Source organism: Hemibagrus wyckioides, linkage group LG08 (assembly GCF_019097595.1).
Source record: "Hemibagrus wyckioides isolate EC202008001 linkage group LG08, SWU_Hwy_1.0, whole genome shotgun sequence".
In the NCBI taxonomy this organism is placed as follows: Eukaryota; Metazoa; Chordata; class Actinopteri; order Siluriformes; family Bagridae; genus Hemibagrus; species Hemibagrus wyckioides.
In genome coordinates, this window is record NC_080717.1 from 6,200,003 (window position 1) to 6,213,284 (window position 13,282).

General features: G+C 42.9%; 1 protein-coding gene across 3 annotated transcripts; it reads left to right on the top strand.

Annotated features, from left to right (window-relative positions):
* Positions 1-625: 625 nt before the first annotated feature.
* On the top strand, positions 626-12,861 carry kdm2ab (lysine (K)-specific demethylase 2Ab). Of its 3 annotated transcripts, none has more exons than XM_058397418.1 (23): positions 626-812; positions 1,557-1,589; positions 2,874-3,012; positions 3,099-3,177; positions 3,282-3,328; positions 3,435-3,613; positions 3,717-3,823; positions 4,235-4,328; positions 5,313-5,466; positions 5,568-5,683; positions 6,130-6,256; positions 6,355-6,605; positions 6,699-6,776; positions 7,336-7,602; positions 7,680-7,814; positions 7,920-8,000; positions 8,383-8,649; positions 8,749-8,781; positions 9,444-10,375; positions 10,536-10,699; positions 10,796-10,942; positions 11,077-11,289; positions 11,945-12,861. In XM_058397418.1, the coding sequence occupies exons 2-23, from the start codon at positions 1,560-1,562 to the stop codon at positions 12,124-12,126; spliced, it is 3,822 nt and encodes a 1,273-aa protein (XP_058253401.1). In that variant the 5' UTR covers positions 626-812; positions 1,557-1,559; the 3' UTR covers positions 12,127-12,861. The 3 variants fall into 3 exon arrangements, with proteins under 3 accessions (XP_058253401.1, XP_058253403.1, XP_058253402.1); XM_058397420.1 differs by having other exon boundaries at positions 1,557-1,571; positions 2,892-3,012; XM_058397419.1 differs by having other exon boundaries at positions 9,474-10,375; positions 11,945-12,860.
* The last annotated feature ends 421 nt before the right edge of the window (positions 12,862-13,282 follow it).

The window sequence follows — 13,282 nt, forward strand, 5'->3', positions numbered from 1 at the left end:
CAATTTCCTCCACACCAAACTTGCTCATCCATGTCTTTATGGACCTTGCTTTGTGCACTGGTGTGCAGTCATGTATTTGTGCATCATGTGGTGGCAAAGCATTTCTGCTTGCAGGGACTGATTCCATAGCCTTAACGAATCTAGATATTACAACTGACCCCACCCATGGTCCTTTGAATTCAGTTTTTATCTCCGTTGATATTAACATGAAAATTGTATTCACAGACCCATCATGTGTCAATCACTTGTTCTTCAGAAACTTTTGGTTTTCTCTTAACCAGTGACAACAGAACCCATTCTCCCCTAAAAGATGGCTTTATCATTGTTCATTAGTTACAGTGACTCTAATTGGAAAAAAAAAAACTATCTCTAACCTATCTGATGGATTTAATCCAAAGAAATAATCCTTATTTTGATTCATCTTGTATGGAATTTCGTCTCAATATTTTCAACTTCACACATGCCGTCTCTGATAAAAAATAAACGAGGCGTGGTCAATCCTCGTTTTGTAAAAGACAGTGGCGTGGGTGTTGACCAATCAGCACCTTGTAATCTACATATCCAGCTTTTGATTGGAATAGCTTTTTTTATAGAGGACGGGGCGTAGATAGATGTGCACGCTGTGTGTGTGTGTAATGACAATCTGAAAATGGCGGATGGAAGTGGACTCCTTTAACTTTATCGTATACAATAATAAGCAGGATGAATTTCAGGATGAATTTCAACTGCAGTTAGGAAAATATCCGGTGTTTCTACGCATTAAACTGAAAACACAGCATTGTTACTGCTAACAAAAAAAAGCTGCACGCTAGGTATGGTTAAAGGGACTGAAGATTGTGGGCTTGTTTTGTTCTTAAGGCAGCTAACATTGTGTTTAGCTAACGCTAACTGGCTAGTTGCAGATTAGCCGCTAGCACTGGTTCATATTCCGGACTCTGGTTAACCTTGCGCCATGCTTCGTTTTATTACACTTGTCTTAATATAATAACGAGTCAGAATAAATGCAAATATCTTTTTAGAAATTCTGTGTGACAAACTCAGGAGGGTGTTAAAGCGGCGGCTAACGCGGTTAGCTCCGGATGCTAGCCAATTGCCTGTCACGGATATCAACGGCTCTGTCCTTTTATAAACTTATTAGAAAAACGTAACGTTAAGGGTGGGGGGAATAAAACGCAGGGTAAATTAGTGTTATTTATATCGGCGCTTAACAGAATATTTGTGTGAAATGCTATTTAATTCAGAGCCGCACAGCTGATGGTGTGAATCGATTAAGACGCTTTGTTTGTACTTTTCCGAAGTAACTTCAGGGTCCCTTTAAAAGTCTAATCATCTCGGTTCAATCATCATAATGATCAATTAGCGCTTTATTATTTATTCATGTGTTGTTATATTCAAAAAAAAGGACACTGCCTGTTTAAGACACAGACTATAGGTCAGGGATGGATTTGTAGTTAGTTTATATAATTAAAGTTTAATTAGACATTTTAAATTTTGCTTTAATCCCAATGTGTCACGCGTCCGGTTTCAGTCCCAATCATGTCTGTTCTTCTTTTCAGGCAATGGAGGAAACCCGCTACAGCAAGCGCCTGGTGAGTTCTCCTTTATGTATAATATGGAAGCAAGCCTAGAATATAGACGAGTGTGTGCTTAAAACGTCTCTTCTCAATACAGTAGCCACGATACACTGATCAGGCATAACATTATGACCACCTGTCTAATAACGTGTTGGTCCCGCTTTTGCTGCCAAAACAGCCCTGACCAGTCAAGGCATGGATTGTGCTAGATCCCTGAAGGTGTGCTGTGGCACCAAGATGTTAGCAGCAGATCCTGCAAGTTGCCCCATGGAGGCCCCACCGTGCAACTTACATGGACTTAAAGGATACTTTTGATAGATACTGACCACTGCAGACCGGGAACACCCCCCACAAGCGCTGCAGTTTTGGAGATGCTCTGATCCAGTCGTCTAGCCATCACAATCTTTCTCAAATCCTTACGCTTGCCCATTTTTCCTGCTTCTAACACATCAACTTTGAGGACACAATGTTCACTTGCTGCCTAATATATCCCACCCACTAACAGGTGCTATGATCAGGAGATAATCAGTGTTATTCACTTCACCTGGCACTGCTCATAACGTTATGCCTGATCGGTGTATATAAATTATATATGACCAAGGGTTTGTGGACACCTGATCATCACATCCCATCATCTGTGATTAAGTCTCTCCTTTCCAGTCTTCTAGGAAGACTTTCCATTAGATTTTGAAGCATGGCTGTGGGGAATTGTGCCTGTTCAGCCGCAAGAGTGTTATTGAGGTTTGGTGCTGATAGAGGTCAGTCAGCGTTCCAGTTTATCCTGAAGGTGTAGAATGGGGTTGAGGTCAGGGCTTCGTGCAGGACACTCGAGTTCTTCCATTTCTGCCTTGGATAAAATAACATATCTTCTCTTGGAGCTCGCTTTCAGTTTCAGTGAAGGGGAATTGTAATGCTACAGCATACAGAAATGTCCTATAGTGCTTCAAACAGTTCAGAGAACCATTTATGGGTGTGATGGTCAGGTTCACTTAATGTGTAGATCAAAATGTGAACTATAGAAAGTGTCTAAAAGGAAAAATGTAATGTTTTTTTCCCCAATATTAAAACTTTTTTTTTTTTTTTAGTGTTCATTTATTATTTTTTAGTAATGTCTGGATTATGGTATTTAGATTACATTATTTATATTTTGAGGAGATAAAACCACTTAAATATTATAAATATGATATTATAGTAAGGTTGTCGTTGCCGACTGTAGACCAAAAATGGCCACGATAGGCCTGGTCAGCTCAGATTAGTTTAAGCTTTGCTGTTCACTCAGCCTCTCCACTCTGTGTGTAGCGAACAGGGACACGCAGGCGCTACATTGATGAAGGCATCTCGGACGATGAGATCGAGGGGAAGACTACTTTTGACCTGGATGAAAAGCTTGAAAGCAGCTACTTCAATTCAGACCTGGTGAAAATCATGGATGGAAAAGGTTGATGTTAAATGTATTGTGCTGAATATCACAGTCTGTGATCCACGCAGTACATTTTTAACTTTTGTGTGCCCTCTTTTCTGCAGACTTCACTTTTGAGTACATCCAGCGGGAGGGGCTTCGGGACCCCATTATCTTTACTCAAGCAGACGGTCTTGGCATACAGTATGTTTATTCCTTCTCTCTCTCTCTCTCTCTGTCAGCTGTTGCTGTTGCTTTAACGAAGGCATCGTTTTTTTTTTAAAAGCCAAGTCTCTTTGCATTCTCAGGATGCCCGATCCAGACTTCAGTGTGAGTGACGTGAAACTGTTTGTAGGTAAGTGTTTTTCTATCTGTTTACATCTACACATTAACACAAGCACATGCAAGCATCATGGCTACTTTGCTTCCTCTCTAATGCGCGCTCTCCACCCCTCCGATAGGCAGTCGAAGGATGATTGACGTGATGGATGTAAGCACTCAGAAGGGGATGGAGATGTCAATGAGTCAGTGGAGAAGATATTATGAAACTCCAGCCTCAGAAAGGGAGAAACTGTACAATGTCATCAGTCTTGAGTTCAGTCACACAAAACTGGAGCATCTCGTCAAGAGGCCTGCCTCAGTAGGACATTTTTCTTTTTTTCCTTTTTTTTCATCCACACCATCACATGACCTTGACTCGTTCTGTGATAAATCCTGACTTTTTTTTTTTTTTTTTTTTTTAGGTCGATCTGATCGACTGGGTAGATAACATGTGGCCACGGCACCTGAAGGAGAGACAGAGAGACTCCACCAACGCCATCACTGACATGCAGTACCCCAAAGTACAGAAGTGAGTGACAGACTCCTAGTGTCAGCTTAGGGTGAATTAATAGAAAGACCACATGCAAAATCTGCTCATCCAGGTCACACAGGATGAGGCCCATCCACATCACACAGACTACAGATTTGTTAGTGCAGGCTTTATTTGTTTCTAATTACACCTGACACTTTATCTGCTGTAAATACAACTAGCACATACTTCTGTTTGCGCACTCTGACATAGCCTTATTTATTGATGTACATATTTACATATTTATCTGCACTTGTTTAATTTCGTTAATGTAATGAAAACAGCATTTCATTGCTATGTACCTGTACATTGCAATGACAATAAATGTCTATCGATCGATCGATCGATCGTTGACCAAACACTAGCATGGTTTTTTCTGGCTGTGATGCTAACCCATTTTTATCTGCCTAGGTACTGTCTGATGAGTGTGAAGGGCTGCTTTACAGACTTCCATATTGATTTTGGTGGCACATCCGTCTGGTATCACATACTGAGGGGGCGCAAGGTGAGACCTGCACACACTGTCGTTCTCTCTTGCTTCTGACAGAGCATTAACTCTAGCTCTTTTTGGTCTCCGAAGCTGGATTTCACAAATAGAAATAAGTCTTTCATCTTTCTTTTAGCTGTTGTGTATTATCAATCTAGTGCCATTTTAATATTTTAAGTGATGAATATGTTTTTAAAATAATTGGTATCCTTTCACAAGCACACAGTATAATGTTGAACATTACGCCAAGGTTAACTTAAACCCATTAGTGAAAAATTACGGAAATGGGAATTATGCGGTGAACAGCAAATGCTGTCACTGGTTAAACCCTTGAATGCGCTAATGACCCCAAAGCACCCTGGATTTTATCCTGCAAAAGTGTAACTTCAGGGCATTCAGTTTTTCTATGTATTTGATAGTCAGTTATTTAATAAATAAGAATATGAATAAGACTGATGATCATCTCATCATGGCACCTGTTAGTGGGTGGGATATATTAGGGAGCAAGTGAACATTTTGTCCTCAAATTTGATGTCAGAAGCAGGAAAAATGGACAAGTGTAAGGATTTGAGCGAGTTTGACGAAGGGTCAAATTGTGATGGCTAGACGACTGGATCAGAGCATCTCCAAAACTGCAGCTCTTGTGGGGTGTTCCCGGTCTGCAGTGGTCAGTATGTATCAAAATGGTCAAAGGAAGGAACAGTGGGGAACCGGCGACATGCCGGTTCTGATAGAAAGGTGTCAGAATTCACAGTGCATGTTGGGTCAGGGCTGTTTTGGCAGCAAAAGGGGACCAAAACAATCTTATGCAGATGCTTATAATGTTATGCCTGGTCAGTGTATATTTTGACATTTTATTTAAAATGATAGTAAAAACTGAGAATCTGCTCTGCAGCAATGTGTCTCACATTCACCTCTCTTATATCTTATGTCTCTGAATATCGTGAAAGTCCCAGTTGTTTGTTATTCACTACGTCTTGTTGGCTCCTGGTTAATCCTTAGGTGTTCTGGCTGATCCCGCCCACACCACACAACCTGGAGCTCTATGAGAACTGGGTGTTGTCAGGAAAACAGGGTGACATCTTCCTCGGGGACAAAGCCACGGCCTGTCAGCGCATTGAGTTAAAACAGGGTTACACCTTTATGATCCCCTCAGGTGTGTAGACAAAGCTTGCTCATATTGAAAACCAGGAACGTTTCACATTTTTGTACAAACAGTACTACAGTTAGTGTGTTTGTGTGTGTGTGTGTGTATAGGTTGGATCCATGCAGTATACACTCCTGAGGATACGCTGGTGTTTGGAGGGAATTTCCTGCACAGTTTTAACATTCCTATGCAGCTGAACATTTACAACGTCGAGGAACGCACACGGGTTGGTTCAGATATACAGTAGGCTAATATAAATCCAGGTTTATAAAGAATTGTTTTTGCTACTTTAGATTAGATCGCATGTTTTTGCGCCTCATGCACCAAGTAAAACCTTCAAGACCTTCATTTGTATATTTTATTGCAGAGAAATTATATCTTGCACTTTCCTTACTTTAACAAAACATAGCCATGGAGAGGAAGGGGGAAGGAGATGTTTAAAGCCTACTTCTATTATTTAATAACATCCTGGATAGTTCTTGTGGTAGTACTTTATTAAAATAATATCACAATGTTTTTCGGGTACATATTTTTCAGTTTATCAGGTTACATATATATTTATTTATTTAATGACATTTTATTTTTTTGCAAATATCATATTTATAATTAAAAGATTTATGTAGATTGTATGAATTTTTTTAAATTTATATATATATTTTTTTCTATCTCCAGGTCCCCGCTAAGTTCCGTTACCCGTTCTATTACGAGATGTGTTGGTATGTGTTGGAGCGGTATCTGTACTGTCTGACCAACATTTCCCATCTAACGCCAGAGTTCCAAAGACACTCACTGGGCATCGGTTAGTACAGACACGCACATCCACACCAACGTTTCGGTGTTAATGGGCACAACCTATTGAGTATATTCAGCACTCTGCATTTCTTCTTGTGCACGCAGGGCTGAAAAAAGACGACTTTGCTAAACCAAACAACGAGGAGGGCAACGAAAAAGAGGAGGTTAAAGAAGAAGGTGACGAGGAAGAAGAAGCTCCCTCTCCTCCGGCCCGACCTGGTGTGAAGGTCCACCTGACGCCGTTTGAGCTGGAGGGACTGTGGCAGCTGCTGCACAAACTGGAGGAGTTGCCTGCCCACAAGAAGTGTGTACCTGCAGGGATCAGAAATGCTCCAGCTCTTCTCGGCGACATTCGTGTGCGTAATCTACCCCGCTAATTAACAACAGTCATATATATCGAATATTTTGTCATGCTAGGCTTGAACTGTAAATTAATTTGGTGTCTGCAGGCCCTGCTAGAAGAGCATGCCAAGGATGATCCAAACTTGTCTTACACTGGAAAACCTATTGTCACATGGCCCAAAAGGGTAAGGCGCAATCTTTACTCATTACTGCTCATACTCGGAACTGAAATGGTCACATGACTACAATAAAAGCGACCGTGCCTTCATTATGCCACACAATGACACTATTGAGAAACCCAGCATAGAGACTGTGCTGTTCGTAGCAGTGTTCCTGTTCCACCACTTATTTGATATAGTAAGTGACCAAATACTGATTTAAAGACAGCAATAATGACAAAAGGAAAAGTGTCACACCATGACAGATTTTCATTTTGGCAAAAATTCAATGAAGAGGGAAAAAAAAAAACATTAAAGGATGTTATCAACAAGGTAAAAATCTTAGTCAAGTTTCAAACCTAAATGATTTTTTTTGTGGTTTTGTTTTATTTTTGCCCTAGTTAATTTTGAGTGTTTGTATAGGCTAATAAAATGTCTCCTGTTTTCTTTCAACTTTCTTTTATATCTATATTTATATAGTCAATATTTAAAAAATTTCAATTATTTATTAATATATTTATTTATTATAAAGTTCTGTCGTCATACTTAAAGTGCTCACACGCCTGTATTCATTTTCTTTTTACAGCCCTCGTGGTATAGGTCACTCCCTCCTCCCCCATCTGCAATGTATCGGCCACGCGCTTCAGGTTCGGGCCTCACGATGGCTCCGGTGCCACGGCCGACCAAGCCCGCATCTTCTATCTCCGCTCTGAGGCGGCGGCGTGTGCGATGTAAACGCTGCAAGGCCTGCAGACGGTCCGAGTGTGGAGATTGCACCTACTGCAGGGACATGAAGAAGTTTGGCGGCCCAGGCCGACTCAAGAAGTCCTGCATTCTCAGACAGTGCCTGGCTGTGAGTACTTCCTCTAATGTCTGGGTGTGTCTTCACCATTTATTACATTACAACTCTAACTCGGATGCTTTCTCTAGCCGGCGCTGCCTCTGACAGCCGTCTGTGCCATATGTAAAGAGGGGAGTCAGGAAGACGCCGAAGGCACACAATCCACCCAAACGCTCATGGAGTGCTCTGAATGTGGTCAGATTACACACCCAGAATGTATAACGGTAAACACAATCATGCACACACTTTCAATTGTTCAGCTGATTCACTGTGATGATAAATATGCTGATGTTTTTTTTTTTTTTGTTGTTTTTTTGTGTGTCTTTAAGGTCCCAGGGGAGGGTGTGATCAATAAGGATCTTCCCAGTTGCTGGGAGTGTCCCAAATGTGTCCAGGATAAGAATACAGAGGTAGGGTGTGTTGTCTTTTTACACTACAGCATTTTCTTTTTTCTTTTTTTCCCCCCATATGTGCTATATACTAAATGACACGCCTCATGATTGTCAGGGTTCAGTAAAGTACAGATTAAGTGTAATGGAAGCACAGAGACATGTAGGGCAAAGATCTGTCATCACTGGGACTAGCTGAGATTAAGAACCTGTTGGACATTATGTTCAAAATTTTTGGAGAACCAAAACAGACTTTGTCGTACGTCTTAATGGAGTTTAGATTCAGCTTGCAGTTTGTCAGTGTGTAACATCTAATCATTTTTATCGCTCAAGTGGATAGAAAAATTCACCCCCCTTAGAGCACCTGACTTCATTAACATTTTTTTTCTGTATCGTGTGTTAGTCTTCCAGCAGCAATTCAGAAGAGGAGGATAAAAGCACTGTTACGACTAGTTCGCCAACCTCCAGTCCTCCTGCTAAGCGGGCGTTCAGAGAGGGCATTGGGGTGGGTGGTCTGCGTTTGGGGCGCAGGGGTCAGCCTCCCACGTCGCCCTCTTCCCTGCCCCTGACTCGATCCCGGCGCCAGCCTCCACCCTCACAAAGAATCCTTCTGCAGCATCAACAAAGCCGCAAGCGAGCCGGGGCACTGGAGCAACAGCACAGGAAGAGGGTAAGGGGATAGACATGCACACAGGCTTGCACACTAACCCACAGCTCTTTTTATTCTTTACTTTCAAAGACTGATTCCGTTCTTGTTTTTCTTCTGCAGATCAAATTAGAGAGGAGCAAACTCTTCCAGTCGGTAAGTCTTACCTTCTCATGATGCTTGCGCAAAGTTTATTCTCGGCTTCAGCCTCCTGAATCTTTTTTTCCCCCCTGATTAGACAGACAAGGACATTTTGGTATCTGTAGAAGCAGATTGCTATCCTGTGACTCAAGATATCATTAAGAACAATGCGTCAACACCCACGCCAGCTCATGATGATGCCTGAAAAGTGTTTGGATTGAAGTGTTCTCTGATGTACACAATATCGTCAGACTTCCGTCAATCAGACCAGTGCTGAACAAAATGGAGGAGGTGTTCTGCTAACAGCCTAGAGTGATAGACAGACAGACTTTATTGATCCCATGAGGGAAATTCTTGTGATACAGCACAACATATAACTATTATGTACATATGTACATATAGCTGAGGCTCGCTCTGAGCTTAAGTTAGTTTTTAGGAAAGGGCCTGATGGGCCTACAGGACAAAGTTAGCGACAGTAGTTGTGGGTGATATGGGAATGTTTATTGATCTGTTATTTTTGGTGTCCGAAGCACATTGTTTTGTGACACATACCAAAATTGTCCTTGTGAAAAACACGCTCATTGTGCTGACCTTCTGTCGCTTTCGCTTTCTGCTCCTTTGCTTTCCTCGCTTGTGTCTCGTTCTCTTGTTCCCTTTTCCGCCGTTCTGTCTCTCAGACACGGCCGTCTGTCTCTGTTTCTCCAAAGCTTTTGCGTCAGCGGAGTTTGGAGAGAGGGAGCATGATCAGGGCAGGACTCGGAAGGGCCGTGTCCCGCAGGAGAGTCGTGCCATCCTATCAGGGAAGAGACTTGCGGCTTAGAAGGGAAGCAAGGGGTGGAGCTCTGAGGGGAAGGACGGAGAGAGAAGAGGATGGAGATAACAACAACAAGGAGGAAGAGAACGAGAAAACGGAAAGGAGAGAGAACGGGCTGGGTGGTAAAGAGAACCGGCCACAGAGATACGGAGGAAGGCCGACGGAAGAGGAGAACCAAGAAGCCCAACAGAACGGAGAGCGGGAAACCGAGAGAGAGGAGGACGGAGAGCTGTCTCGCCCGGACGCTTCCACAGTGCCCGGTGACGAGACCAGAGATCAGAGGTCATGCGTGACCGTTACTTTACAGCCTTCACGAGGCAGACGGGACCCCAGCACTATCGTCCCCAAGCTAGAAGCGAATGTATCATCCGTAAGCCACACCCAAAGCAACAGTGACTTCCAGGGCAAGTCCCTGCTCCGCCCACCACTCCGAGGGGATTCACGCCGTGCTGATAAAGCTCACTCTCACACACACTCGCATGCAGCTCGGTCGCAGCTCCAATCCCCCACCCATACCAGGAGCACCTCCAAACACGCTCATGTGAGTCAGAGTTTAAGGTGTAGCTCCAGAGAGTCCCATCACAACGCAACACGAGAGAGGAACGGGAAAAACGTGCGACCGGAGAGAGGGAAACCTTCTGCCGCCTCTAACAGCTCAAACTCTTGCACATCACCTGATCTGAACGGCGGAAGTGAACCAGGCTGGGGCAGGCTGGTATGGGTGTCGGTCTTCCGCTACCTGACTCGAACCGAGCTGTGCGTCTGCATGGCTGTGTGCAAGAGTTGGTACAAATGGTGAGTATGTAATGCGTAAATGTACGTGGATAAACATAATGATAATCGCATAAAATGGCTTGAGGTGAAAGAAATGCGCATTTGCATCTTAACCGAATAATAGATTTTGATAGACTGCGAGTGGTGTTCTGTGCGAGTTACGGTCTTTTTGTCATAATAGGGGGTGTGATAAGCGCTTGTGGACGCATATCAGTTTGAGCCGCTGCCAGTCCATCAGCCCACAGGCCCTCTCCGGCATCATCAAGCGGCAGCCAGTTACGCTGGACCTGTCCTGGGCCAAGATATCCAAGAAACAGCTTACTTGGCTCATCAACCGGTTACCAGGTACACACACACACTACACTTAAAACTGTCTCTGATAGGTTTGCTTTCATAGGCCAGGGTCCTCCCTTTACTTACCCTCTTTTTTCTCATTTTTAGGGTTGAAAGATTTGGTGCTTTCAGGGTGTAATTGGACATCCGTCTCCGCTCTGAGCTCCCCCAGCTGTCCTTTACTGCGCTCTTTAGACTTGCGCTGGGCAGACGGTGTCAGAGATGCACAGATCAGAGAGCTTCTCTGCCCACCAGGTAATTCACACACACACACACACAGTCCTTTCTGAAAAACTACATTTCAAGGTGAACCTTTAGCTAAATAAATGGTGCAAATTTATTGCAATAAAGCTTTAGATACAAGTTGTTGTTTGTGTGTGTGTGTGCAGGAAGTAATAACCGTTCCCAGCTGAGAAACATGCAGTGTTTGAGGCTGTGTGGTTTGGAGGTGACGGAGGCCACTCTGAGGCTGATCATCAGGCACATGCCCCAGCTGACGAGGCTGGAGCTCTCGCACTGCCCTCTGACTGACAACGCTCTCAACCTCCTCACCGCTGTGGGCTCATCCACACGCAACACACTCACACACCTCAACCTAGCAGGTACCTGAACACACTCGAAACATTGCAGTTTGTTCCTTTAGTGTGTGAAGCAGAACGCCTGTATTTAATTGAAAATACTTGCAGGAAGAAATGACATTTTAATGCATATCTTGAAAGGTAGTACCAACATTTACGTCTTTAGTTTCACACACTTGTTGGTGTTCATAGTGAACAACTAAAGATGCTTTTCTTGACCAATTGACTGCAGTTGGGTGATTTTATTTATTTTTTGTTAACTTTTCTGTAAAAGGTATCTAATACTGACTGGATATTAAATTTGGACAGTTCTGTTTTTCTTCTGACCACGTGCTTAATGAAGATGAATGAATAAATTTAATTTTTGTATAACTAAAACCCTAGATCTGTCCACATAAAGCACTGAACAAACATTAATGACTGACTGATCATTTATTAATGAAAGGCAGTTTGTATTATTCCTCTCCTGTAGTAATGTTTAAGCTATTAATGCCATTAAGCCGTATGATATAAGCATGTTGATCTTGACTTGACTGCAGTCAGTAATGTGTATATAGGTATAAATTGATGAACATGAGTACATATGGGATTCCCCACTTCACTGACCATGCATATTCCCTGGCTGTAGGTTTACATTACAGTGGAACTCGGCATAACACGCTCTCCCACTCTCTCTCAGGTTGCAGCCGTCTGACAGACCACTGTCTGGTGTACCTTCAGCGTTTGTCCTGTTTCTCTGTGCTGGACCTGCGCAGCTGTAAAGGAATCTCCCGGCAAGCCTGCGAGAAATTCATCTCCGAGCTGTCTGTCAATGCTCTCTACTGCCTATCGGACGATAAACTTATCCAGAGAATATCCTAGAGCCTATCCTTCTCTGAGAGAGAACGGACTGTTTGGGTTGGCTGGGTGGTAGCAGAGTTGTACGTGTGTATGCGTGTGTGTGAGAGAGAATATTGCAGCGTGTGTACGTGTAGGAAGATCAGCATGATTGCTCTGTTTGACTGCGATTCATGTACAGAACATCGTGATGGCAGAGCCCAAGGCATCTAGAAGGGGCTTTATGTAAACAAGACTCAGCGATGGCTGCCCCTAATTTGTACTTACTCATTTCCCTTTTGGTCTGCATACACACAAGTTCAGCAGTTGGCAATCATGGTGTTACAGGCCTGAGATTTCTCATGGGCTCTTCCATTTAAGAGTTTTAAACAGGTGCTATTCCTCAACAGCCTCTTTTCTATTCCAGGGCAGGTCTGTAACTTGCATGCCTCTCCTGATCCCATCTCCTCCTTTTCCACTCTTTCTAACTTCTCCTTCTTCTTTACTCCAACGCTTCTGTTGTTTGTAGCAGCGTAAGGGTCTCATTCGGTTTCACTCCTGTGCTTAACCTCTGAATTTATTTTTCAAGAGGAATACTTTTCAGTTCTTAATTCCGTTCTCTCTAGTTACAGAGTACAGATATATATAAATATAAAAATATATACACACCCTTGTGTAAATGTATTCCTCTCCTATAGTATGCCAGAAGAAGAGTCTGTAGCGTTGTAATTATTTTTGGATTTTTTTTTTTTTATTTTTTTTTTTTTCCCCCACTTTTTGTTTGTTTTTCAAAAAAAAAAAAAATAAAGAAATAACCAAATATTTTGTGCATGGATTGTTTTATTACACTCACATGAGCAAAAACAACAGCAGCCGTTTGATGACTTTCAGAACTCAAGTGATGGGTTATAAACTGATCAGGCATAGCATTATGACCCACCTGCCTAATATTGTGTTGGTCCCCCTTTTTCTGCCAAAACAGCCCTGACCTGTCATACACTGTGTATTCTGACACCTTTCTATCAGAACCAGCATTAACTTCTTCAGCAATTTGAGCAACAGTAGCTCGTCTGTTGGATCGGATCACACGGTCCAGCCTTCACTCCCCACGTGCATCACTGTGGTCCATGACCCTGTCGCCGGTTAACCACTGTGGTCCACTTTTGACAGATATTAACCACTGTGGTCCACTTTTGACAGA

Bases quoted from the DNA above. Each gene is read 5' to 3' on its own strand.
- kdm2ab (XM_058397418.1), top strand. From the start codon at position 1,560: ATGGAGGAAACCCGCTACAGCAAGCGCCTG. The intron at 6,606-6,698 runs GTGCGTAATCTA...TGGTGTCTGCAG, and splicing joins CTCTTCTCGGCGACATTCGT to GCCCTGCTAGAAGAGCATGC. The intron at 8,650-8,748 runs GTAAGGGGATAG...TTTCTTCTGCAG, and splicing joins AGCAACAGCACAGGAAGAGG to ATCAAATTAGAGAGGAGCAA.